At 39.9% G+C, this 25404-nt stretch overlaps 1 protein-coding gene across 1 annotated transcript in view; it reads left to right on the top strand.

Moving 5' to 3' along the window:
- stx1b (syntaxin 1B) overlaps nucleotides 1-20745 on the top strand; it is a 67677-nt gene extending 46932 nt beyond the window's left edge. Inside the window, exons 5-10 of the mRNA XM_034113750.1 lie at nucleotides 4924-4997; nucleotides 7377-7485; nucleotides 8498-8571; nucleotides 10579-10716; nucleotides 10794-10904; nucleotides 12217-20745. Of these exons, the coding sequence (XP_033969641.1) occupies nucleotides 4924-4997; nucleotides 7377-7485; nucleotides 8498-8571; nucleotides 10579-10716; nucleotides 10794-10904; nucleotides 12217-12297 (587 nt within the window). The 3' untranslated portion in view covers nucleotides 12298-20745. The remainder of the gene's footprint in view (nucleotides 1-4923; nucleotides 4998-7376; nucleotides 7486-8497; nucleotides 8572-10578; nucleotides 10717-10793; nucleotides 10905-12216) is intronic.
- Nucleotides 20746-25404: the final 4659 nt, after the last annotated feature.

The following is a 25404-nucleotide window of genomic DNA, read 5'->3' as shown; positions in this document are numbered from 1 at the left end:
TGAGTCTGACAGTGACTTTGAAGAAGAGGAAGAGATTGAGCATCAGCTAGATACAAAAAAAAGACGAGCCACAGGACCAGCCGGTCAGCGGGCAAAACAATGAGTAGCACTTTAATTCATTAATGTGTTCTAACAAATGTAAAAGGGCAAATATTAAGCATATATGCTGTTTATATTGCTTGTACTTGGGATGAAGTAAACATCTGTTGAGTATTTTAACATAAAATAGTTTGATTGTGTTGAATTGAAGCCCAAAAAGGCAGCATGTCCATCAGACCCACGAACACTGGCTGAGTAACAACAATATGAACACCACACGAGGGTTAACTCATGTTGCTTTACTTTCCTCGGGAACTCTGACATTATTTGCATAAAGCTGTATTAGAGGATTTACGGTATTCAGTGGCGACCTTCAGCAGCAGCAGAAGACGGAAATATTCAGAGACAGTGGTGGTGATTTATCAAGCTGTAATCATTGGGACAGCCTCACACACACACACACACACACACACACACACACACACACACACACACGCACACACCGCACCCACACAGTGTCAGTTCGTTCTGAAGGTTCAAGGGCATCACTGCTTTAATGTGAACAGCCAGAGGTTTGCACACACACACACACACATACACACACACACACACACACACACACACACACACACACACACACACACACACACACACATACACACACACACACACTCAGACTGTACATATGCAGTCTGAAAATAGCAGCGATGGTGCAGATAAGCTATAATTGGAGTCCCCACGAGGCTTAAGTGTTATTGTTCTGTCTCACACACACACACACACACACACACACACACACACACACACACACACACACACACACACACACACACACACAGAAGCATGTTTCCTGTAGGGGTCTTGTTCCTGAAAAACACCCTAGCTTTACATAGGAACGTTAACTTAAAGCTCACCTATTATGCTTTATTTGAACAATATATTATAGGGCCATATCGATACAAAACATGTCTCTGAAGCGTTTTGCTCAAAATACCAAACAGATCACCCATTGTAGCATGCCTCATACCCCTGTTACTAAAGTGCTGATTCTGGGTCTGGCCCTTTAAATGGAACAAAGCTTCTTCTGGCCACGCCCCTTTGGAGCGCGCAGGCAAGCTGTGAGTTCTGTGAAGAGAAGGCTCTCTACCGGCAGTACCTAGATTCCACCGGGTCCGTCTGCGGCGCGTTACGGGCGCGTTACGGGCGCGTTACGGGCGCGTTACGGCTGCGACGCGGTGCTCACGGCGATCGCGGCCACTCTAGTCAATGGGTGCTATTCCACCACACGCGGCGCGTTACGGCTCAGACGCGTCCCAGAAGCGTCCCAGAAGCGCCTCGGCGCAGGGCTCCTCTAAAATTAGGATGAATCCTATTTTTGACGCGGCGCAGCCGTAACGTAAGGTCGGGCAGGCAGGAAGTGGAACGGTCAGAGCATATATAGCATATATATATACATGGGCGTAATTTCCACTGGGGACAGGGGGGACATGTCCCCCCCACTTTTCAAAATCCCATTTGTGTCCCCCCCACTTTTTAAATGTGTTTATTATTTATTTTTTACACAAGCGGTCATCGTCACGGAGGATTGGGTTGTTGTTAGCATCTGGTGCTAGCTCGGAGCTAACAGAGAATTGGAAGCTGTTTCAACAATAAGGAGAGGGAGAGCTCTCTCCTGTCGGACTGAGAGAGATAACGCTCAGGGAGGTAAAGAACTCGCTGAGCGATTAGATTGTAAACTTTAGTCTAGTTATCTCAGTGGGTCTCAAACGGTTTGGTCATCTATGTAAACAAATATTTCCATCTATGTAATATTAGTTGTATATAAAATAAGTTAAGAAATCCTTCCAATGTGTACTATCTATAGGTCAGTACAAAAATAAAAAAACACAGTTTCAAAGGGGAGTGATTAGTCAAATATGCATAAATAAAAAGAAAGAAAGCAGACTAGGTAAGATAAAGATATAGAGAGGAGTTTATCAATGATTTGTTATTGCTTGTGAGCATATTATAATGGCTTTTTGGAGTATTCAAATATATACAGTTCTGTTTTATATGAGTGTTGAGAACTGTATCCATACATCTCTTCATTTGTGCACCAGATTGATACATTTAGCTTCGATTTAAAGAAAACAAATCTTCCCGGGGTGCATGCCCCGGGACCCCCCTAGAGGATGTGAGGTCATCACAAATAAAACAGGTTCACATGGATAGGATACTAGATAAGTGTGCACACTCATTATATACACTACACATTTTTCTTGGATTTGTTAACACTATAGTCCCTAATATATTTGTAGAAAGGCAGGAAATTAAATTAAATTGAGAAAATGTTTCATTGCGGAGGACCCCCTGTTTTGTGTCCCCCCCACTTCTCAAACCAAAGTTACACCCTTGTGTGTATATATATATACACACACACAAACTAATTTTGCAGACCCTATCCCTCCGTAGTCTTTCAAGTAGGAGGAGAAATGCCAGCGTTCTCCTCCGGTTTACAGGCACTGTGTAAATTATATATATAGAATAATTATGATGATGAATGCATTTTTTTACCACTAAAATACAGCAACACATCTTTGATTCATGTCGTTTATAACTGGAATATTACAGTTATTATTAACTTTGTCTGTACAAAGTAGCCTGTCCAGGAAATATGCCCAAATCAACAAAAACTGCGAGCCGGCAGGCAAGACGCTCCGCTTCTGAAATGCTTCTGAAACGAGCCTGGTAGGGTATGACGCCGGAGGAGGCCGGACCAAAACCGCGGCGCAGACGGACCCGGTGGAATCTAGGGGTGACTCAGCTAAATGCTGCCGTGATTGTTCCAAACCACATCAAGCATTATTTCTGGAACAGTATTGGGATCAAACGCTTTCTCTCTCGCAGGTTTACCACAAGGACAGTACCTTTTATATCCTGCTTCTTTACACATATTCTCTCCAGTACAGCGTTAGCTCTGAGTGTTAGCGATGCTTGCTAATGTAAACATAGACCATATTACTTCCAAAACACATTGTTTTCTGATACAGCATATAGCTTCACATGTTCTTTATTCAGTGTTTACCGCTAGAACAGTGTCATGGTATGTATTATATACAGGGGCGGACTGGCCATCTGTAGAATCTGGAGAATCACAGAACGGCCGGCTCGGTTTGCTGACGGCCGGCACCGTTCGTTGCATCATCGAAGTAGCCCCCCCCCCCCCCCCCATTGTCAAATTACGTGGGCCCGGCTGGGGGAGATTCCAGGGCTGATTTTTTGTCCCAGTCCGCCCCTGATTATATATATATAACAACTTTACTCTAAGTCCCGTAGACATCCTGCTAAATACACAGACACACAGCTAAGGGAGGGGATTCAGCTAGCCGACTGTATATGGGGACGATAGGTTGGGACGTGGGCGGTCCGTTGCCAGGAGTTCAACGTAAAGCCAGCCCACATTTTAGTAATGTCGTTAAGTTCTCAGAAAATCTGGATCAGCTCCGTTGTACCCCCGTTTTTAGAGATGTGGGTAAGGAGTAAAGAGAGAGGGTTGTATTTTCTGACACTTTGTGAGTGTCCTTACACACATGGGACACATATGTATGTTTAATAAGCCAGTGCAGTGTGATATTGCTGAGTCACTGTTGAGCAGCTGGGCCATGAGCCAACACTAACACAAACGCATGCACACACACACACACACACACACACACACACACACACACACACACACACACACACACACACCCACACACACACACACACACATTATATAATCATTCAGTTCATCTCATCACTTGCTGGAGACACGAAGAGACAGAACGGCAGCCACACACACACACACACACACACACTTCAACACATTATACGTTATAGGCTAATGGGCTGGAAATCCTGGAGCGGTTGACCAATCACAACAGACCCGGCCAGCTAACCAATCAGAGCAGACTAGGCTCTGGCTTCAGACAGAGGGTGAAAAGAGGTGTTGCAGCACAGGCAGTATGAGAAAAATAAAGAGCTTTTTGAACATTAAAGCATGGAGACATGTCACAGTAGAGACACTACATACTGATATGAACCTGAACATCAGCAGGAGAGGACTCTTTAAAGTAGAGACACTACATACTGATATGAACCTGAACATCAGCAGGAGAGGACTCTTTAAAGTAGAGACACTACATACTGATATGAACCTGAACATCAGCAGGAGAGGACTCTTTAAAGTAGAGACACTAAATACTGATATGAACCTGAACATTAGCATAATAGGGCCCCTTTATTTTTTCTTGTGCGCGTTTTAACAAAAGGTGGCATGTCAACAACTTTGCTAACACAGCCGGACATCAAGCAAGTGCAACACCAGACGTTTTTCTTAAAAGATTGACTTTGAAGAGGACCCCGCTCCTGCATATGTATAAACTGTATGTGATCCTAGCTGCGACTCTCTGAGGACAGCAGTGTCCTCGTCCTGCTGACAGACACTTTCTCTGCAGACCAGAATATCCTCCCGCTATTAAACTGTGCCTCCTCGGTTTAATATAAAGTTTTGAAGCTCCAGTTGAGTGAAGTGGAGGGGATTAGGGGATGCTGATACAGAGGCTTTTTATCAGAAACTAAACCTGGAAAATAACCTATAAATTAAGCATGTCATCTAAAAGACTGTGGTTTATTATTATTATTGTGAATACTGACTCACTATTATTATCCAAATCCTAAATAATTGTCGGTCTTTCGTTCGTTTTTGTGGTCGCTACTCCTTCTGCATACATTCAGCTACAGAAACTACTACTTTAAAGCTTTTATAGACATTTGACATAAGGGAAGCAAATAAGAGAAATCTTACAATCCAACATTTTCGAAATAAAAGCATGAACTGAAATGTCCAGTGTGATTTCCCCGCAGCAATCGAGCAGAGCATCGAGCAGGAGGAGGGTCTCAACAGATCATCAGCGGACCTCAGGATCCGCAAGACACAGGTCAGACTTTTTATTACACTTTTACAAAAAACTCTGCTTTAAACACATTTGTGACACAACTTAAAGTAATTTAAGTTATGTGTTCTCTGTTCATGTCCAAGCTCATACTATAAGCAAGGTGTTTTTATTTCAATAATTTATTATATTTTAGAAAAAAACAGAACAAGTATAGTTTGATTATAAAATGCCTTAAAGGGAACCTATCATGCAAAATACACTTTTGTACGTCTTTTATACATGAATATGTGTCCCCGGTGTTCCAGGGAACTCACCAAGTGAGTGACAACCCTCTCTATTTTCCTCCATACCCAAATCTCTAAAAAAGGGGCTGCAACGGATCTGATACAGACTGATCCAGATTTGAACACTTCTATGTCGTCACAGAAGTGGCGCTACGGCTATTGGGCCAACTCTCCACCTATCAGGGGAATGTGGGGTTGGGCCAAGGCCGGCCATTGCCGCTCGTAAGCGCTGGAGACGCTGTAGTACATATGCCAGGCCTGTAAGTGGCGCTATAGTCTGCCACAAAAGCAGAGAAGAAGACTTCCCGCCCATAGTTACCATAGTTACCCTTCTGTTTATTCTCCGCTGTGGCTTTTTTTCTCCCTCCCCGAGGCAAGCGTTTACTCCCGCTGCTTTAATTCAATGCAATCCCTCCCCGTCGAGGCAAGCACTGTAATTCTCTCCGGTTAGTCCACCAGCAGAGGACAAACACCCACCTCTCCGCCTCTTCCAAGGAACGAAGGGACCGTGCGGCAGAGTTTCAGTTTCAGTTTCTTTCGCCGGTCAAGATGTCCGTTAAAGTTTAAATCTTCCGGACAAAATTAGAAAAGTGCCGGCCAAAGGTCTTCTTTGTCATTTATTGAGCTTTAAAACAAATGAATAACGACTCTATATAATAAAACACGGAGGACGGAGATCTCTTTTTCTCCCCCTCTTCTGACAGCCCAGCAGCTGATCAGAGCACGTCTCCCCTCTCCTGCAGGGGGGCGTGGTCAGCAGAATCAGACCCGTAGACAGCAAACAGCACATAGAGCGAAATGAGGCATGGCTAAAATGCATGATCTGTTTGGTATTTTGAAAACAGAAACGTATAAATATACCTTATATAGGTATGGCCCTACAATATATCATTTAAATATAGCATGATAGGTCCACTTTAAGCTTGGGAAACAAGGAGCACAATTAAGTATGTATGAATGAATACAAAGATTTAGATTTTCTTTGCCCACTTGAATTGTATTTTTTTGTCAAACGAAGATCTAAATCTAGCAACAAATTCACTCTTATTAAATGATAGTTATAAAAGGAAATAGTCATGTATTTTCACCTTTGGTTGACTGATTTTACGAGACAGACTTTGATATATTAAGTTGCTGTGACTTAAAGAAAATAACACACAGCTGAGTTTAAAACACACACTGATGTAAGAGGATGCAGTTTGTGACCCTGCAGTATCCTGCTCTGTCATTGGCTGCTCCCGCCATCAGTCTGCCCCCTGGTGGATAAGAGGAGAACTGCAGAATCTTATACAACACACACACGCACACACAGTTATGTTAAGTCTCCATTTCGCCCGTTCAAATATAATTTTACTGATTTATTTTTAGATAAATATTTGTATATGCCCAATATGGCTGAAATTATTTTCATTTTTGATTGATAAAATTGGTAATTTAAATTGCTTTTTTTTTTACTGAACAACGGTAAACAAAATAAACAATTAAATATATTTAAACAAAAATAGTAATAATGTTGATCAGAAGAAAATCAATCTGTTGTAATTGTAATAATACAATTTAATAATGAAAAATAGTCCTTGAAGTCATTTGAATAAAGTAGAACTACAAAAGGAGCAAGAATAAGGGCAGTTCCTGTTCCCTCGATTATTTTCATCTTTAACTAATCTGCAGATTCTTTTATAGATCAATGGTGTGTAAACTGTGAGAAAATATATAAAAATGTTAATTACAGCTCATCAATGTCCAAGGTGAAGGCTCTAAATATCCAAAGATTCACTTTAATATGATATAAAATGAAGAAAAGCAGCTGTATTTTAGAGGCTTTTAAAGACAATTGTGTTCTAAAATATTTCGGGATTTTGGAGCTGATTATGTATAATTACATATTACTCATTTTGTGTTTGTGTTTAAAAGCTAAGATAAAAATGAAGGTGTTATTTGTTAAATCCTCAGAAATCTGTTTGGTTGGTGGCTGCTGCTCAGAAATGTTTCACGTGGTTTCTGTTTCTTCAGGGCTGAAACTGTCTTCATCATATATTGACTATTTGTTTGGTGTATCAATCGTCGCCCCAAGTGTCTCAGAGTCTGATTTGATGACTTTAAATGTTTCATGTTTTAATTATTTGATAACATGCAGCACTCGACGCTGTCTCGTAAGTTCGTGGAGGTGATGACTGAGTACAACACCACGCAGTCCAAGTACCGCGACCGCTGCAAGGACCGCATCCAGAGACAGCTGGAGATCAGTGAGTACACGCAGTACACAACTCACATACACAGTACACAATATACCATGTACTGTTACTGCAGACAGCTGGAGATCAGTGAGTACAAGTGCTACACAACTAATACATCCAGTACAAAACGTATACAAAATGTGGTAACAACAGGGAGATCAGTGAGTACACACATTACATGACTGTTATACTCAGTACACACAATATTCAACATACACTTTAAATGCTGAACAGAGAAAACACAGAAGAAAACTAAAACATGTCTTTCCATCAAACATGTTGTAACAAAAGCAAACTACATTTATTTAAATCTAGCTTTATCAGATGAGCCTTTATTAAACAATAATTTAGGGGATTAGCCAAGGTTCAAATGTCCACATGAATAGACAAAAGCAGCTTTAATTCAAGCTACAAAATCAAATTAAAATATTATATTTCATGAGATAATACAATTCAATTAACCTCAGACGATGTCTTCATAAAATTCCATTCATATCAAATTAGGTGAACAGGCTCATAAGATCAGAAAACTGTAGAGAAAATCTAAATGTTATAAGAAAGAGAGATACAGATGTCTTCGTGAACTAATAAGGTCAAATCTATTTTTATAAACTTTCCAGAGTAAATTTAAAATATGTCATGTTATGTAACGTCAATGTGATTTAGAGTTTTCTTGGGTTTTACATTCAAGGAATTTGTATTTATCCATACATGCAAACACAGTAAGAGAAACTAAGGGTAACATAAGCTAAATTCTGAAAAAGAATATTATGAAATAAAGTGTATATAAGAAAGAAATATATACCAAAAGAAAAGAAAAAATATGAGAATACAAAATATATATATTTCAATTAATTAAGTTATAAAAACTAATATAAATATATGCACAAAAAGTGCAGTTTCTTCATGGTTTTCTTTTTCATTGTTATTTATCAAAATATTCAACCCAAGCTTTGCAAATAAGACCTGGTCAAAAGAAATGAGCATAAATGGCAGTTCCCTCTCTGTTTTCTCTCTGCAGCTGGGAGGACCACCACCAATGAAGAACTAGAGGACATGTTGGAGAGTGGCAAGCTGGCCATCTTCACGGATGATGTAAGCATCGCACCTGAGCCTCACTGTTGCCTGAGCCATTCTGCGTCCCCTCACCAGTTTTAATTGGGATGCAGAATCGCCATGAGGTGCGCTGAAACATCAAGTGAACACGGCCATTGCCACATGGCATGTAACAATAGGATGATGCACTGGGAAGCTTTTATTTTGACGAGTCAACTAAACATGAATTACTGGCTTGCTCAAAATAAAAGCTAAAACATGCATGCACCTCTACCTCTGGCCCGAGCAGATTGATCTGATGGTTGTGATCAGGTCTGTAACTTAACACTGCGCTGGAAATCTTCACATTTCACGCTGAGCCCCTCAGTCAATAACAGGTTTACAGCCGGTGTTAAGTTACTCTACAGACAGGTAAGTTAGTCGGACATTTTGAATGTCAGAAGAAACTGGAGGCCAAGTCAGCACCACATTTTACACCAACTTAACTTTTAGCGTAATACTAGAAACTGGTTTAAACCTCCAAAACTGCGTATATCAACCCCAAATATTTTATTTTGAAAATCTCATTGACTTTGTTTACTTGCACATAGGGTCGCAATATCAGATTTTGATGTTAAGAATTAGGAATGCTCCGATTGATCGGCCGCCGATCATTATCGGCCGATATTCACTCTTAATAGTGTGATCGGTACTCTCTATAAAGGCCGATCAGGAGAGCCGATCAGATGACGCAAAATACATGAGACTTTTCTCTGTGAGCGGCAAAACAAGCTCGCCAAAATGGCTTCACCAGTCAGGCAGTTTTTGAAGGTGTCAGAAAAAGACAATAAAATAGCGGTATGAAACGTGTGTGAAGCAGAAATCCTGCAGCTCCACTCGCTGTGACGGACCGGTGAGCGGAGCAAAAACACACACACTAAGAGTTAGACCTAACACACTTAGCTATTTTATCTACCTCTGGAACAAGCTAAACTAGTTATACATATGTTTATTCTTCACTGTCGGGTCACTCATTACTGGATCAGTGAGCTGCATGAGATACTGACAGGCTGTCAGGAGAGAGAGAGAGGGGGAGAGAGGAAAAGAGAGCGCTTCCGCTCATTTCTCCCGTGTTATTATCCAAAGTTAATGTAAACTTGAATAATGTACATCATTTGAATGTAATAATTATGTTTTTGGTTGTTTGTGGAAGCGCAAACATTTATTGTAAAATGTATCTGAACTTTTCGATCCGTTACGATTATAAACTGAAGCAATATAAAAATGAGCCCCATTAACTGAGTTTTAAAAATCACTTTAAATGGAAGATCCCCATAGCCCCCACCCACCCTATGATCGGCGATCGGTGTCGGCCGATTCTGATTCCGGTGATCGGCGATCGGCCCCAAAAACCCTGATGGATAAAATACTTGAAGTAGAAACATTTAATAATAATAATGTTAGCAATCAAATTCATATTTTTGGGGAAATTATTGCACTCAAAACTCAAGTGTGGGTAAAACATGATTTTGTGTATATTATTTAAATTATATTAAAATCAATTTTAATGTCACAGTTATCAACACTAGTATATCACAATACATTAGCATTATGAATATATTCCTAAATATGACAGTATTTTGAATTTGATACATTATCAAACATTGGATATCAACAGATTTTTGCTTTTGAACATTATTAAAGACTTGGATATCAACAGGTTTTTACTGTTCTAAATTATCCAAGATTTGGATTCATGCAGGTTTTTACTTTTAAACATTCTCAAAGACTGGAATATCAACAAGTTTGAACTTTAAGCACTTTTAAAGACTTGGAAATCAAGAGGCTTTACATTTTGAACATTATCACAGACTTGGATATCAATAGGTCTGGTTTTAAAGAGGCTTTATTAATATGTTCCCAAATGTATAGTGTTTTTATTACCTATAAAAAGTATGTATATATATATATATACATATGTTTATTTTATTTTATTTTAATTCAATTTATGTTTTCTTTCACTTTAAAGATGTCAGTGTAAATGAATGTTTGTGGTAAAACCTGTAGATCAAAATGGACTCTCAGATGACCAAGCAGGCTCTGAATGAGATCGAGACCAGACACACCGAGATCATCAAGCTGGAAAACAGCATCCGCGAGCTGCACGACATGTTCGTCGACATGGCCATGCTGGTCGAGAGCCAGGTTTGTGACGTGACATTGGGAAGTATGTGCAGCATTGTTTGGAAGTCTTCTGTAAAACTGTATACATATGTTTTTAGGGAGAGATGATTGACAGAATTGAGTACAACGTTGAACACTCCGTTGACTACGTGGAGCGAGCCGTATCCGACACCAAGAAGGCCGTCAAATACCAGAGCCAGGCCCGCAAGGTAACATTTTCATCAGAAAAACATAACAACTGTGTCTTTAGCATGCTGCAGGAACGAGTCCTAAAACCAAGAACGGGTTAGCATCTTAGCACTTCCTGTTCCATTGTTTAAATTGGGTTTTTGTTAGATGCCTGAAAAGAGGTCTGGTCAAGTGACGTTTTGCTCTACAACATGTAAATTCACCACTCAACTGCTACCAAGTGGCTAAATGAGAACACTAAAAGTCATCACGCCAAATATGAACTGCCTTTAGCTTAGAGTGTTGGTGACAAGAAATCATGTGATCATGATATAGTCCCTTTTTAGCCTAACGTTAGCATTTAACCTTGGATGATTCAGGGAGATTAACCTGATTATTCTTATTAACCAGTGGTGAACCGTCAGGGCCTTCAAGGTATTCAGAGAATACCCTGGAACACTCAGATAAAACAAACAAAAAATCGATTTAATTAAATAAATACAATTGAAGATTGAAAATAAAAGTAGAAAAATCCGACTGAGATGATTATGACTGCAACGGAGATGAATAAAATGAATAAATGAGAATCATATCTGTGTTGTTGATCTGTAATATTACAGTGTTACGTTGATTGGTTTGTCTTTCTCGGTCCATGCACTACGCATTTGAGTGGTTTTGTGTTAGAAAAAAAATGCAACCAATCAGATATTTTTCTGGGTGTCTGGGTAGAATATCCTTCAACCAAGGTATTCTATATCCTTGATAGAATGCCCTGGCCGTTACACTGAATGAGAGTGTACATTTGGATTGACAGTTTGATCAACCTATCATATATTGATTTGTAGCCAATGGGCGTATTCTTTCAGAGTTTCCCACGGTTCCAGGGTACTCTAGAAGGCCCGTTAGTTCACTGGCTCGAGACAGAGGATAGATAAATGCGACGTAGCAATTCATTTGCCGTTTTATTGTTTTTAACGTTGAAATGGCAACAGGTAAAGATGATAATGTTGCGGAATTGTTGTCAGTACCCTTTTCAAGACGACAATCTAGTGAAAAGACGGACATTATGTGTGTGTGTCTACAGAAGGTCCAGTTGTGATAGACACGGTTCGCCACTGTTATTAACAAACGTTTGTATGCCACACATCCTATTTTCTTCAATAATCCAAATTGTAAAGGGTAAAATCACATAGTCTCTTTGTGGAGCGAACCAGGCTAATGCTAACTTTAGGGTAGGACTAAAACACGAGTCACCCCTGCACCACTTTTTTCATGCGGAAAGATCTGCAAATTCCAGAAAACATTCCCGCAAGAAAAATTATTCACAGATCTGCGTCTCTTTTTTCCCTGCAGAAGAAGATCATGATCATCATCTGCTGTGTCATCCTGGGCGTCGTCCTGGCGTCAACCATCGGCGGCACGCTTGGCTTCTAAGACGCTCCGCCTCTTGCCGGTGTGACGACCGACACGACCGACCGTCTGACCGCCAGCAGAGAAGAGAAACACCGACGATAACAACACAAAAACTTGAAACACAAATGCAAGACAGATAACCAATCAGCTAGGGAGAGATAACAATCCAATCACTGATAAGAGGAAACACCATGGGGTTGGGTGGGGTTCAAAAAACAAAGACAAAAAAAACACAATAAAAATGCCATCACATTATAGCTGACCTAAATACATAACGCATACAAAAGAGGGTGCAAATAAACCTACTATTTATTACAGTTGTACATGTAAATGTATTGAACATATGAAGCAACACATGGGTTAGCTACCTGTAAAAAATGATGACCTAGAATATGACATTTACTTGTTTGTTTTGCCTTTTTTTGTTCTTATTTTTTTTAAGTTTCTTTCTTTTTTCGGGAGTCTCCAAGGACAGTAATGGTGACTTGCTGCTGGGTGTGAGTTCTCCGGGACGAGCATTCAAGAACATTTGTTTGTTCATTTCCTATCTGTATTTCCAGCAGAGGTTTTGGAACAGAGTACGTTATGAAAACGTCACCGAACACATTCTTAATAAATGTGTTTGTGTTGTCCCACTAGAGGGCTTTCAACTCTGAAGGAGATAAATGTTATCGGCTCCGTCAGAACTTTGTGGAGCTCTGGAACTCTGCGCTACATTCTAGAACAAAAGGTTCCTGAACAGATTAGGTTCCGAATGCTGTCAGTAATGCTGGAGTGTTATGAAAAAGCTGTCAGTAATGCTGGAGCGTTCCGGAACGCTTGAGTGTTCCAGAATGCCGTCCCGAAAGACACGCACCCGCAGGCTTTGGTAGAACCAACTATGTCTCCTTGTTTCTGAGAGGGAGGGACCAACCTCACTCTTTAGACCACCTTTCATTGGTTGCTCACTCCTGTCATTCACCCTAGTCAGCCTATTATGAAATTAGTTTAGACTGGCAAAGCCCGACCTGCCACACCCAATTTATAACACATGAAGAAAAGAGCGTGACACACAATGTGCGCCAGTGAGGGGTGTCATTGCAATGTGGCAGGTTTCCAATACAAAAACCTCCCCGTCCTGTCACATCTATCCAACCAAAGAGCAGGGGGAGGGCGGGCCTCTGTTTTTTTGCTGAATTTGACGAGAACATTTGTTGTTTGACTGACAGGTGAACGGTGGGAAGGACGGGGGTGTAATAGAAGGAAGGCTTGAAGGAGGGTGGGAGGAGACGGACGGTCAATCTATGCAGTTTAGATAAGAGGAAGACGACATGTCCCGCCTCCCCCACCCAAGATAGCCAATAAGGATCGAGGTTCACGTTACCGCACCAAAAGGCTCATCACACTGATCACTGTAGAAATATCGCAGTCAAAGCCAGTATCATCTCCAAGCTGTCACAACTGTTCTTCTGGATGATTCTAAAAAATGAAGAGAACACATTAAAAAGTAAAGAAGAAAAATGAAATAAAACGTAACATTATGAAACAAATGAGATGAACATTTCGGAAAACTCTAAAAATGCTGGCGTGCCCTGGTTACCTGAGTGTCGTGGTAATATTGTTGCGTTTTTGTTTTATTAATGGGGAACGTTTGTTGCTTCGTTGTACCGTGGTGCTGCTGTTTTAGTGCGTGCGTGACGTGTCCCGTGACGTATCGGCCTGACATCATTTAGCGGTTACTGTTTAGTCTGTATGGTTTGATGCATTCGCCTGTTTCCTCCCTGCATCCCTACACCTCATGCCTGAGTGTGTGTTTGAGGTTTGTGAAATGTGATTCACAACATTTTAATGCCTGAGTTGCACCGGTGCTACTGAACAGGAGAGGCTTTTCCTACTGGGGAATTTCCTCTGTGGAAGGTGGAACATGTGACACAAACACACAAACTCACTTGCATGAACACCTCTGATGTATACATTTTACACACAGGACACACTGGATATACTCCCCCTAACATTTCACATTTCGGTGTTACATATCATGCCAGTGCTAGTGTTAGACTTTGTCACTTAGCATGCAATAGCGTTAGCTCGTGTTACGTATAGATCATGTAGAGCTGCTAGTTGGAGTTTTTTTTAAAGACACTTTCCGTGTGTTCAGACCAGTGTTGGGGAAAGAATGAGACCTAAGAAATAATACGGGAAGTTGATTCTTGATCTTGGAAATAGTAGTTTGACAAAATAATCTCAACACTCTTACTAACTTTTTAACTAGCTAACTAATTTTGCAAAGATAATCAATCTGCCGATGATTGTAGAATGCTAGTTAGATTATTTGGTCAAACTAGTTTAATTTTAAGTAGAGCATTTTGCTTTCCATTGGCTCCTTCACTAAGGTGTAGCAATATACAGAAATTAAATTATTTAAATGATATTTACAGTAGCGTTAGCAATAGCTGTTAGCAGCATGTCTGCTGGAGAAGACAACCTCGACACTGTTCCAGATTGGGACAACATGCATTTGTAGTTTTGTACAAGCATGTTTTTGTTTCTTAAGTGTGGTCTGTGTTGAGAAGTGAATGTGTGTGTTGCCCTAACCTGGACACACGGTTGTGTTGAAAATGACTGGAGGAGGGGGTTTAAAGGAGGAAGGTTTGTCTGAGTGAAGGCTCTGTGATACGTAGGTACCTTCATCTCTGTTGAGGCCTACCCTGGATGTTCCAAGGAAGAAAATAAGTTCCAAAGGTCCTATGGCCCCCAGCTCAATTTAAGATATTGTTACCTCCACAGTGGCTGAATGAAATGTTACCTATCCATCCATCTCTCTTCAATCTTTTGAATGTTGAACTGCGACGATAGCCCTTACCGATCCCTTACAATGTTAGTTTATATCAAGAACATAGGGCCATGGGAACGTAGGTGTGACCCAAACAGGGTAACAAATACCACCTTACATTCCACAAAATAAGTCTAAACTCAGTGTCAAAGCAATAAAGTCAGTTTGTAGAAATTAACATTTATATTACAGAAAAAGTGGTAACTAGCTAGCTAGCTTTGTGTGTCTTGATTGTCACCCCAATGTCGAGGTTTACAGTTGCAAAGTATTGTTACGTTTGGTAAAAGTCCTTTCAAGGAATCAAAGGATAATATCTGGTTCTATTGATTGAAAAAAAAAACCTTTGCAACTCTCTTGCTCTGGAAAGCTTTGCTATGACAGGAAGCGTGCGTTGTTTATCACATTAGCCTCTTTGTCCCAGCTAACAGTACTTCTTGCTGCCAAAGGCGAAGTGTAGGCACTAAGGAAATTGTCACTGCTTTGTTGAATATATTGTGTGTTTTCTTGGAAGTCATAAAAGTTAATAGCGCTGTTAGTTCTAGATGTCTGAGATACTGTATTACTAGTCGCTAGTTTTAAATGAAGAACGAGGTTTGGAGAAGAGTGGAAGTGGGAGTTTTCATTTTATTCTTCCCAAAACCAAAACTTCTTTGTGCACCAAAGCTTAGCAATCACCCCTCCAAGCAGCAAAATCCAATAGATGTTTGTAGATTTAGAATTTAGCACTTTTCTCTGCTGTTTTGTTGTTGAAACATTCATGGCGTTGTCTTTATAAGTGTTTTTTAGACTGTAGAACAGACACTGTCCATATCATATAATGTGTGTAAATGAAACACAACTATGATTTGTGTCTTTGGATTTTTTTAGTGGTTCATCTTGGAAATGTCAGGCATGTATTGAGGGATTTGATTGACATTTCACCATTCTTCGTTAAATCATCATGTCAGCCGCACAATATTAGATTCAATCACGTGTTCTCAATGGTCGACGTCACGGTCGTGGTGTTAGTCTTGCAATGGTTTGGCGGTGGATACAAAATCAGCAAAGAAAGGATGCCGTCGTAGCACCAGCCAGCTTGATGACACTAAAGTTTATTTGCCGTATGTGTGTATGGGCGTGTCTTTTGGTTGTGTGTGTGTTTTCTGTAAAGTCAGCCGTCATTCCTCTTGGGAAAGAAAAAACGGACAAACATCGGAAAACCATAATTAAACAACTCTGTGAAGGTTGGGTAGTTTGTTCGAATTTTCATCCCCCAACCCCGTCCTTTTGTCTTCCCTCTTCCTGTTTGTGTTGTAGCTGTTTGGTTGTACTAAAAGACAATGTTGAGGATTGGGAGTCTGCGCCTTCCCCGCCCCAGCAGACCCTGCCCAACTCGTTGTGTGTAATAATGATGATAATAATAATAATAATAATAATAATAATAATAATAAAAAAGGCATGCAAAAGCGTTGTGGAGTTTGCATGATGGTGTTTTTTGTACCCCACCCCCAACCTGCCCTCCATGTCGTGCACTTTACCGCTGATGGACCTGACTTTGGTTAGCTTGTTAGCTAACTATTTTACTTGCTCCTCCTTAATCTGCATTCTCAATTTTCTTTTCAATCTAGACACATGTTGGCTCATGTTACTTGCTCACGTGTGCTCTGTTTGTAACATTGTTGGAACAGTAACTGTATTTTTAGGGTGTTTAAGAAGCAGTTGATATTTAAATGTGAAAGGCTACATTTTCAAATACCCTCGACTTCAGCCATCCTGCTCCCCACCACATCAACAGCCAACCCACCTTACACACCTCAACTGATCTGTGTTTGCATTTGTGTTGTTTTTTTGTGGAGGAATCGTCCCCTCAACTATTTATTATTGTAAAAAACCTTTGCCTATGGGCTGACCTCCTGCTGCCCCTCCACCTGGCCTCGTGTGTGTGCAGCATGCCTCCCTTCCTTTTCAGTAAAACAAGTTTGGTGCTTAAATGCGCGAATGTGTGTGTGTGTGTTTGTGATTGTTCGGAGCAGCACTAGTTTGTTTTGTTGTGCGAAGCATCCGATCGCAGGTCCACGGGTTGAAGCTGTTTGATGAAATCCACATTGCGTGTTTTTTAAAAATGGTGACAGATGGGAAGAGATCAGACATATTTATGGATGCCATGATCACTGTTATTATTATGTATTTGTTAAAATTCAAACCAAAGCGTTTTTGCCCTCCCCTCATGTGTTCTCAAACGGTTCGCCGCTAATATCAAAGAGCACAACACGAGTCAAGTTTACACAGAGTCGTTCGTCACAAATGGTGATAAAATAAATTTAAACCGAAACTATAATAAATAAATATAAAAGCCCAGCCCCCCAGCCACTACCAGCCCTCACTGTATGTGGGTCTGTCCACCATTACATTGACAAAATAGTAATCTCACGCCACAACAATGATGTCTGCCTCCACACCCCTTTCCCTTTCTCCTTCACCTGTAAACATTAGTTTGTGTAAAAAAAAAAGACGCATACTCATCTGTTAAAACGTTAGCATATGTACACTTCTCCTCCACTTTGAGGCATTTACGGAGACAATGGTGGTGCTTTCTTATTCTACTTATTAATTGCTGTAGTTCTTGTTATTTTGGTGTTATTTTCTGTATAGCTTGTTTATCAGTCTCTGTGTGCACACTGCAGGATCAATGCTTCCCTGCAAGGTTTTGCTGGCTAGTTAAATGGCCTAACTAGTCAATAATTTCCACAAAAATAACAATGAAGCAGTGCTAGCTTACAATGCTACTCGATTTCTTTCTGCTGCAGGATTCATTACCTCTACTGCACTTTTATGTAAAAGTGAATACAGTAGGTTTAAGAGGCGTTTTGTCTTACAACAACCTGGACAGTATTCTTAATCCTATGGACTGCTTATTGACCCCCAAACTGGGGTCAATGAGCACAACACTGGTCCTATTTCTTTGCGGGGATTTAGAAACTATGCTAGCAGATTTCCACCAGCTATCGTTGGCAAATAATGTTGCATAAATTACATAGTTTCTCTTACACTAACGTGCATATCCGCTTCCAAATTATTGTGCATGTGCAGTAGAGATAATGGATGTTTTACTGTGACTAGTAAACCCTTCAGTGAGCATTTTCCTGTGTGTGACAGAGGACTGCAGCCTTGTCATCTGTAGTCACATGTAGACAAGAAATATATATGAATCTTACATCAACATACTGCATTTCTATTACTGTGTGTATGTGGCTCTGTAGCCATATTCGCTTCTCCTGGCTGTGTACAGTTTCTGTCAGGGTGGGGTGCAGAAAGCAGGAAAAAATCATCTAGAGAGAGTTTGGGTTTGACACAAGGACTTCAAAGATTGATTAGCCGGTAGCCACATTAGATCATGTGTGGAAGTACAAACACACATATTGAACAATGACTTCCTTTCGTTTGAGGTCGAATGTGTGCGGGCTAAATGCGGCTATTTATGAAAAATGTACTTTCTTCAGTTTGAATCTGCCCAACGTGTGCAGAGGCGTGTCTGTCTTCCAAGTTTGTTATCAACAGACACCGACGATTCAAGTTAATGGTGCGTTTTCTTTTTGTTCCTCAATTGTCGGACGATTAAACTCTTCTCTACGATGATTTTTGTCTTCCTGAAACAATTTTCAAAAACCAAAACCTGTTCCTAGTGCCCTGCTCTGGAGGATAACATGTTTATTTGTTGTCAGCTGTGATATTAATTGTTGTTTCTGATGATTTTCTTTTGACGCTGCACCCATATGTCTTTCTACTCTCCATCGTACGAGACAGTATTTCCTTTGGAATCAGTGTTTTTGGGGAGGGAGGAGTCAGGGGGGGGACATGAAGATAGACCCACATGGTCTCTGCCATAGCAAGTAAGAAAGACACTTATATAAACATTGTTATTATCATTATCATTATTATTCTTAATATTATTATTATGATTATTACCATAAATGACTAATTCATTACAGTAAAACATTTGCAAAAACCCAGAGGGAGAACGAACGGCTTCACACAAAGTGATCAAACATCTAAACTTTAAAAAAGGGAGGTTATGACGATTCTATAATAGCAATGATTTAAAGAAGTACAAAAGGAGTTATGTTATCATAAATAATAAGTAGTAATATTGAATATTGAATGCTCGCAATTTTGTCAAACTGAAACTGGATTATTTGTGTTATGTAATTATTGTAAATAACTTCAAAGAGAGAAAAAATGACTTGCATGTCTATGTATAAATCTACTGAGATATCTATTCCCGTCAAAGTTGACACGCAGTTCGATCTCTGTCCTTTTTGCCATTTTTGTTCTCCCCCACCCTAAAAGTATTTCCCGCCCTCACTTCCGTGTCCCCCACCTCCGCAGCCCTTCGATTTTTTCTACGTGGGAGAGACGCCAGCAGAGAGACAGAAAAACATATCTTCCAGCGTGTTCGTCCGCCATGCTCAGCTCACATGCTGCGTTTAGGCCCAACCGCGGAAGAAAAAACGTACGATTGTGTTTTTCCATCGAGAGGCACTGTCACAGTCTTTTTTTAAAGAGCCCTTTAGTTCCGTCTAGAAAAAAAAGGGCAGAATATATTTAGACGGGAATGAAGAGAACTTGTGTATCCGCGGGAATTTTGGGTTTGAACGCAGCCACCGCTCATCACCACAGCTCCGGAGGATCCACCCACTGGCTCCTCTGATGAAAGTGCTTCCCTCCATTATAGGAAAAATTAACCCCGCGGCCCCTGATCACTTAGCGGGTTCTGATCTCTTTCTTTCTCTCTCTCTGTCTGACTTGTAGTCTCTCGAACACAGCTAGCTAGCCAAACGACAAATCTATAACTCATTGCCTGCCTTGTTCCCCAGAGAAAAAAATGCACCAGACTTGTCCCCTTCCAGTTAGTAGCCGAATCCGGAGAAATAGTCTGCACACACGTCAGACTATGATTGGTGTAAGCAGCTCCAAGGTAGCGGCTAATTTGTTTATGGATGCCATGTTGCTTATACCCATCGAACAAGCCCACTATTTCAAATTCTGCAGGAAGTCGCTTTTAAAAGATCTTTGTCGTAACACTTTCATGCTAACAGCAACAAGTGCAACAACAATGGAAACACCTGAGTTGAGAAGCGTTTTAATGCTAACATCTCAGTTTCATTGGAAGTCAATGGGCGGAGATCATTGGCCTTAAAGTGCTTTTGGGAAAGGTTTTAAAACCACATCACGTGTTACTCTTCAAACCACCCCAGTCTTCCGTCGTTGCTCCATCATTTAGTTCTCACCCAGTTCCTGGAGGAGGTCTGAGCTTCTGTTTCTCAAAGGCGTCAAAGTGCAAACAGGAAATTGGATTAAAGCTACATTTGCGTTCCTGAAAAGAAAATGATCTTCTGGTTTTTTACCTTTCAGGCTTCGGAATGTAATTCAGATCAGAGTCACGCCTTCGAGGTGTTTGAGGAACACGGTGCTCGAGTCGCCTCCTGACTTTCGGGCCCTGGTCTCTAGCCTCACACAGGCCTACCGTAACAAAGCGTGCAATATTCAGAGAAACAAAAAGGGCTTTCTTTATCATGCAGAGGTGTTCAAGGCCCTGGACCTCGTGCAGGAACTCGATTTAGAAAACAAAATCCAGTTTAAGACCTTCTGGAGCAACAACAAAGAAATGAAATGAAAAACCCAGCAGATGCATGAATAATAAAGAAAGAGGGGGGAATATGGCAAGCAAGAGACGGCAAAAAATATTTCCAAAATAAAAAAAAACAAAAAAAGAGGACAGGGCCATCGCTCTGCAGACGCAACTTTGACCGGAAATGCAACTTGTGTCCCGTTTTTTTTGTGTGTGTATGTGTGCGTAGCGTAATGTAAAGCGATCTGTCCCCCCCTACCCTCCCTCCCCCTCTAAAAAATACCCCCCCCCCTTGCAGCCCTGTCTCCCCCTCCTCCCCCTCTCTCGTACTGCTGTTGGCTGTTCTGTTTAGTTCATGTGACGTGCCAGTATTCCCCCCCCTACTTTACCCCTTTGCCTCCCCACTCTCCCAATCTCTCTCTCTCTCTCTCTCTCTCTCTCTCTCTCTCTCTCTCTCTCTCTCTCTCTCTCTCTCGCTCTCTCTTAACCCCCCCTCTCTCTCTCTTCATGGATCTTTAAGATGACAACTCTATGCAGATGCTGTCTTTTATAAGTGTGTCAACATTTTAATTTAAAATAAAAACTTAAAAAAAACAAACCCTGACAGACATATTGAAATGATAACAAAAAATGAATAAAGAAAAGGATTGTTCAGTGTACTCCTGTTTCCCGTCTCGTGTCTTTTTATTACATGTCACAACATTTTTTATTTTATTTTAAAGATTGTTTTAGTGCAACCATTGCCTTTATTGTAGAGATAGAACTGAACGGGAAAACAGTGGGGGTGACATGTGGCATGTGGTCCCGTGCCGGATTAGACACAATATATCCATGGCGGCCCATTTGATAACATTTAATTATAGTGAAATTGTCTTTTTTTTAACCGATGCCACACTTGAGGCATTATTGGCTTTTACATTTTTCAATCATTTTTCTGAGTTCACACATATGGCATACATTTACTAAGTGTTCCTAAAAACAAAAGGGTATACAGAAAATAAAAATGAATATTTTCTAGTTTGTAGGATTAAATGAAAATAATCTACAGTGCGAATATAGTTTTTGTGTGTGATAACTTACATAATTAGCATCACTTCGCAAGTAATTTTACCCAAAACACAAACTTTTCCTGGTCTCACAAATGAAGTTTGAGGAAGGGACACAAAATGGCTGCCAGAAAATGTTTCAATTAACATTGTTCTGCACTTTTAAAAATTCTGCATTAGCTGTATGGAAATGGCAGGAAAATTAAACAAAACTTCTTCAAATGTGTGAACATAGTTTAGTCGCCCGATGTGTAACTTACATAATGAAGTAGCGCCACTTCTGAAGTTATTTCAACGCAAAATACAAACTTTTTCTTACCATAAACAAGTGGTTTAGACAGAAGTTTATTTTTAAAGGACAGTCTATATATAACGAGCAGAAAGACGTCATTGTTGTATATTCGTAGGAAAACGCATGAAAAACAAACATTTTTAACGTATTCTAACCAAACATGAGGATACGTTGCAAAAAGGTATAGCAACATGGCTAATTTCATTTCCTTTTTTGCAACATTAACAAAAGATTTACTTGACAGTTTGACTACAGTTTGTAGGATGCAGGATTTTATTAAAAACTGTAGAGGACATACAGTAAATACCAAGAAGAAGACAATGAAAAAGTGATGAAACCTTTTCTCTCAACACTCGTTTGTTATAATAATAGAAATAAAGATAATCTACAGTTGTTTTGTATATAAAAGTCATACAGAGGTTATAATTCACTGACGATATACCAACAGCCTTCTGCTACACTTTCTACTGCGCTGATCTGTCTGCAGATTCATCTATTCTAAACTAATCAATATTTCCTCTCAGTCAAAAAACATTGTGTCAACGAGGAAAAAGTTTTTCTTAAATTCACATGTGAACCGTTTGAACAGCATTGTACCTCTTCATAATCAGCAAAGACCAAAACTATGAGACGTGTTCTCCTGATTGTGACTTTGAAACTTATACTGAAAAATATTCACATATATTTTCCTTTATTTTTCATATTGAAGATCTATATCTAATTATTATAATACATTATTTTCATTATTAAAAGACCTGTGTATTGGTAATGATGAGGTTTTCTCATTATTATGAGATCTTTGTTTTTTCAATGTTTACAACAAAACAGATTCATAATTACAATACGAAAATCTTGTAATTATGAAATAATTTTCTCATAATATAAATTATGAGAAACAAGGTCACAATTAAGTGAAAACGTCTCTCTAATCTCTCTGACACTCGAAAAATGTAGTTTGAGGAAGGGACACAAAATGGCCGCCAAAATAGCCGTGCTTCCATTCAAAAGATTTTGCCCTTTTTAAAGTATCGCATTAGAAAGCTGTGTTGAAAAAGAAGAGAAATTCAACAAAACTTCCTCAACTGTGTGACGTAGAAGATGGAGGTTTATTTTGAAAGGACAGTATTTATGTAATGAGCGGATACTAAGACGTGTTTCTGTATAAAAAAACACATTAAATTTTTTTTTATCTGGAATACGTTGCATGAGGAGCAACATGCCTAATTCACATTTCTTTTTTTGTGCCATTTAAAAGGTTTCAAATTCACTTGACAATTGCTTAAATTCACATTTTTTCTGAATGAGTCACAAACCATTCAATCTTTATAATTTCTGATAAAAACAAATACATGTTACCCCCAAACCCTCTGTTATTAGAAACATTTACAAAAGTAAAAGTAAGTTTTTTTGTTTTCCTTTTTTATTACTGTAAGGGATTAATTAGCAGATAGGACCAAAACACAGTAAAACACAGGAAGCTGGTAAGAAAGTTCAAACAAAAGGCTTTGCTAAAAACCCGATACAAAGAGGGGGACCAGTGGCCTGTACTACGAAGCAGGATTTGCGGTTAGCGAGGTAACTTCAGGGTTAACTCTGGGTTTTCGGTCCTACGACGCTGGTTCACTTCTTACCGGGGTAGATCTCCATGTTAACTTATGCTGAACACCTAACCTGCTCCGGAGCAGATTATGTTCCAGTTAAGAGATCAACTCAGTGAAAGCATCGCCTGCTGACCAATCAGAGCTCAGTGTGCGGAGTTTTAAGCTATCAAGTCATATTACAGGATAAAATAAATACATTCTATGAATTAATAGAATATCATCTCCCATCTTCTGAGCAATCTGACTATTATTACATTAGCGTTAAGAAAGCTTAAATATCTGCCACAACATAAGTAACCGGATCAAAGTAACATTACAGTCCGCCACACTGTGAGTGCAGATGTCGATGTGTCCCATTATCATTCATATCACATCATCAATCACATCCTATCACATCCTATCACATCACATACTTCCTTATCCGAGTCAGCTTCTCGAGCCGTATCTGGCCGTGCAACACTTACAGTGACACATACTGTAGGCAGAAGTATTATTTAACAACACATTAAGTTGACGAAGCGCTGTTCTGTATTCACCTTGCAGGTGCAACTATGTTGTTTTTATCCTGGATTAAGCGTTTAAGTCATGGATGTTTAAAGTTTAACTTCTTCATATTTGTCTAACATGATAGTTTACTATTCAATCATGAAGTATGACGCTGCGCTGTCAGTACGCTTGTCCATGTTTGTGATTGGTCAAATGTTGCTAACCCCGCCTCTTTCACGTGAACGCGCTCTCAGCCGGACAGAGAAACCCTGGGTTGAATTACTGAGTTGATAACCAGCATCGTAGGACCGCTTAGCGAGATCTCGTTTGTTAGGGTTAGTTAAGCCAGATAACTCAAACATATCCAGGGTCTGTTGAACTGGCTTCGTCGTACAGGCCACGGACCAGGTAAAACAAAACAACAAAAACGAAGAACAAAATAAACAAGTAGAAACCAGAGGGCATGAGGAACAGGAGCAGAAACGCAGACAGGAACTTGGGGAAACAGGCAGGAACATAGACAACGATATAACAAAGAACACAAGGGAAGACAAACCAAAATACATACAAGCCTAATCACAGAGACAACACACAGCTGGAGAGGGGGGGGGGGGGGGGACACAGGGGCAGCAGGTGAACACAATCAGGCACAGGCGGGAAAACACAGGAAGTAAAACTGGAAGAGACACAAAGAGAAAATACATTTCAAAATAAAACAGGGAACATTAAATACAAAAACCCCAAGTCTAACAAAAAAAGGTGTTGAGTAAAGTATTTCATAATTGTGGCAGATATAGGCTTCCATAGCATAGGGCCTAATTTACGTTTTTTCAGAAGTCTGCTTAAATTCACTTGATATTTGAATGGAAACACGACTACTGGCTTCAGCTGTTTGTTTCTGTATGAACCACAAACCATCTTTATCATTTCTGATAAATAAATAAAACACACGTAACCCTTGACTATGCATCGATTGATGATTTTACAAAAGCAAAAAAGAAAGGAGCTGCCGTTTGCAACCATGTGATAGTAGAAAACAGACTACCACCACTTTCTAAAAACCTTAAGTTATTAGAAAATACAGAAATATAAATGAGTGTTTTTAGTTTTGCTGGTCGACAAGCGACTCGCTGATTTTCTGCAGACAAAAACAAAATGGCTCCCGACATCCGCTTTGTCCGTGACAGAAATCCAACAAGCTCACATTCAGAGAAAACATGGATGAAAAATCCACTAAAAAGTGTAAGCCCTCCCATCTTAATAACATTTTTTTCCAAATTATG

Source organism: Trematomus bernacchii, unplaced genomic scaffold (genome assembly GCF_902827165.1).
Source record: "Trematomus bernacchii unplaced genomic scaffold, fTreBer1.1, whole genome shotgun sequence".
NCBI lineage: Eukaryota > Metazoa > Chordata > Actinopteri > Perciformes > Nototheniidae > Trematomus > Trematomus bernacchii.
The sequence above is the reverse complement of the archived record's forward strand: the minus strand, read 5'-3'. Positions and strand labels throughout refer to the sequence as shown.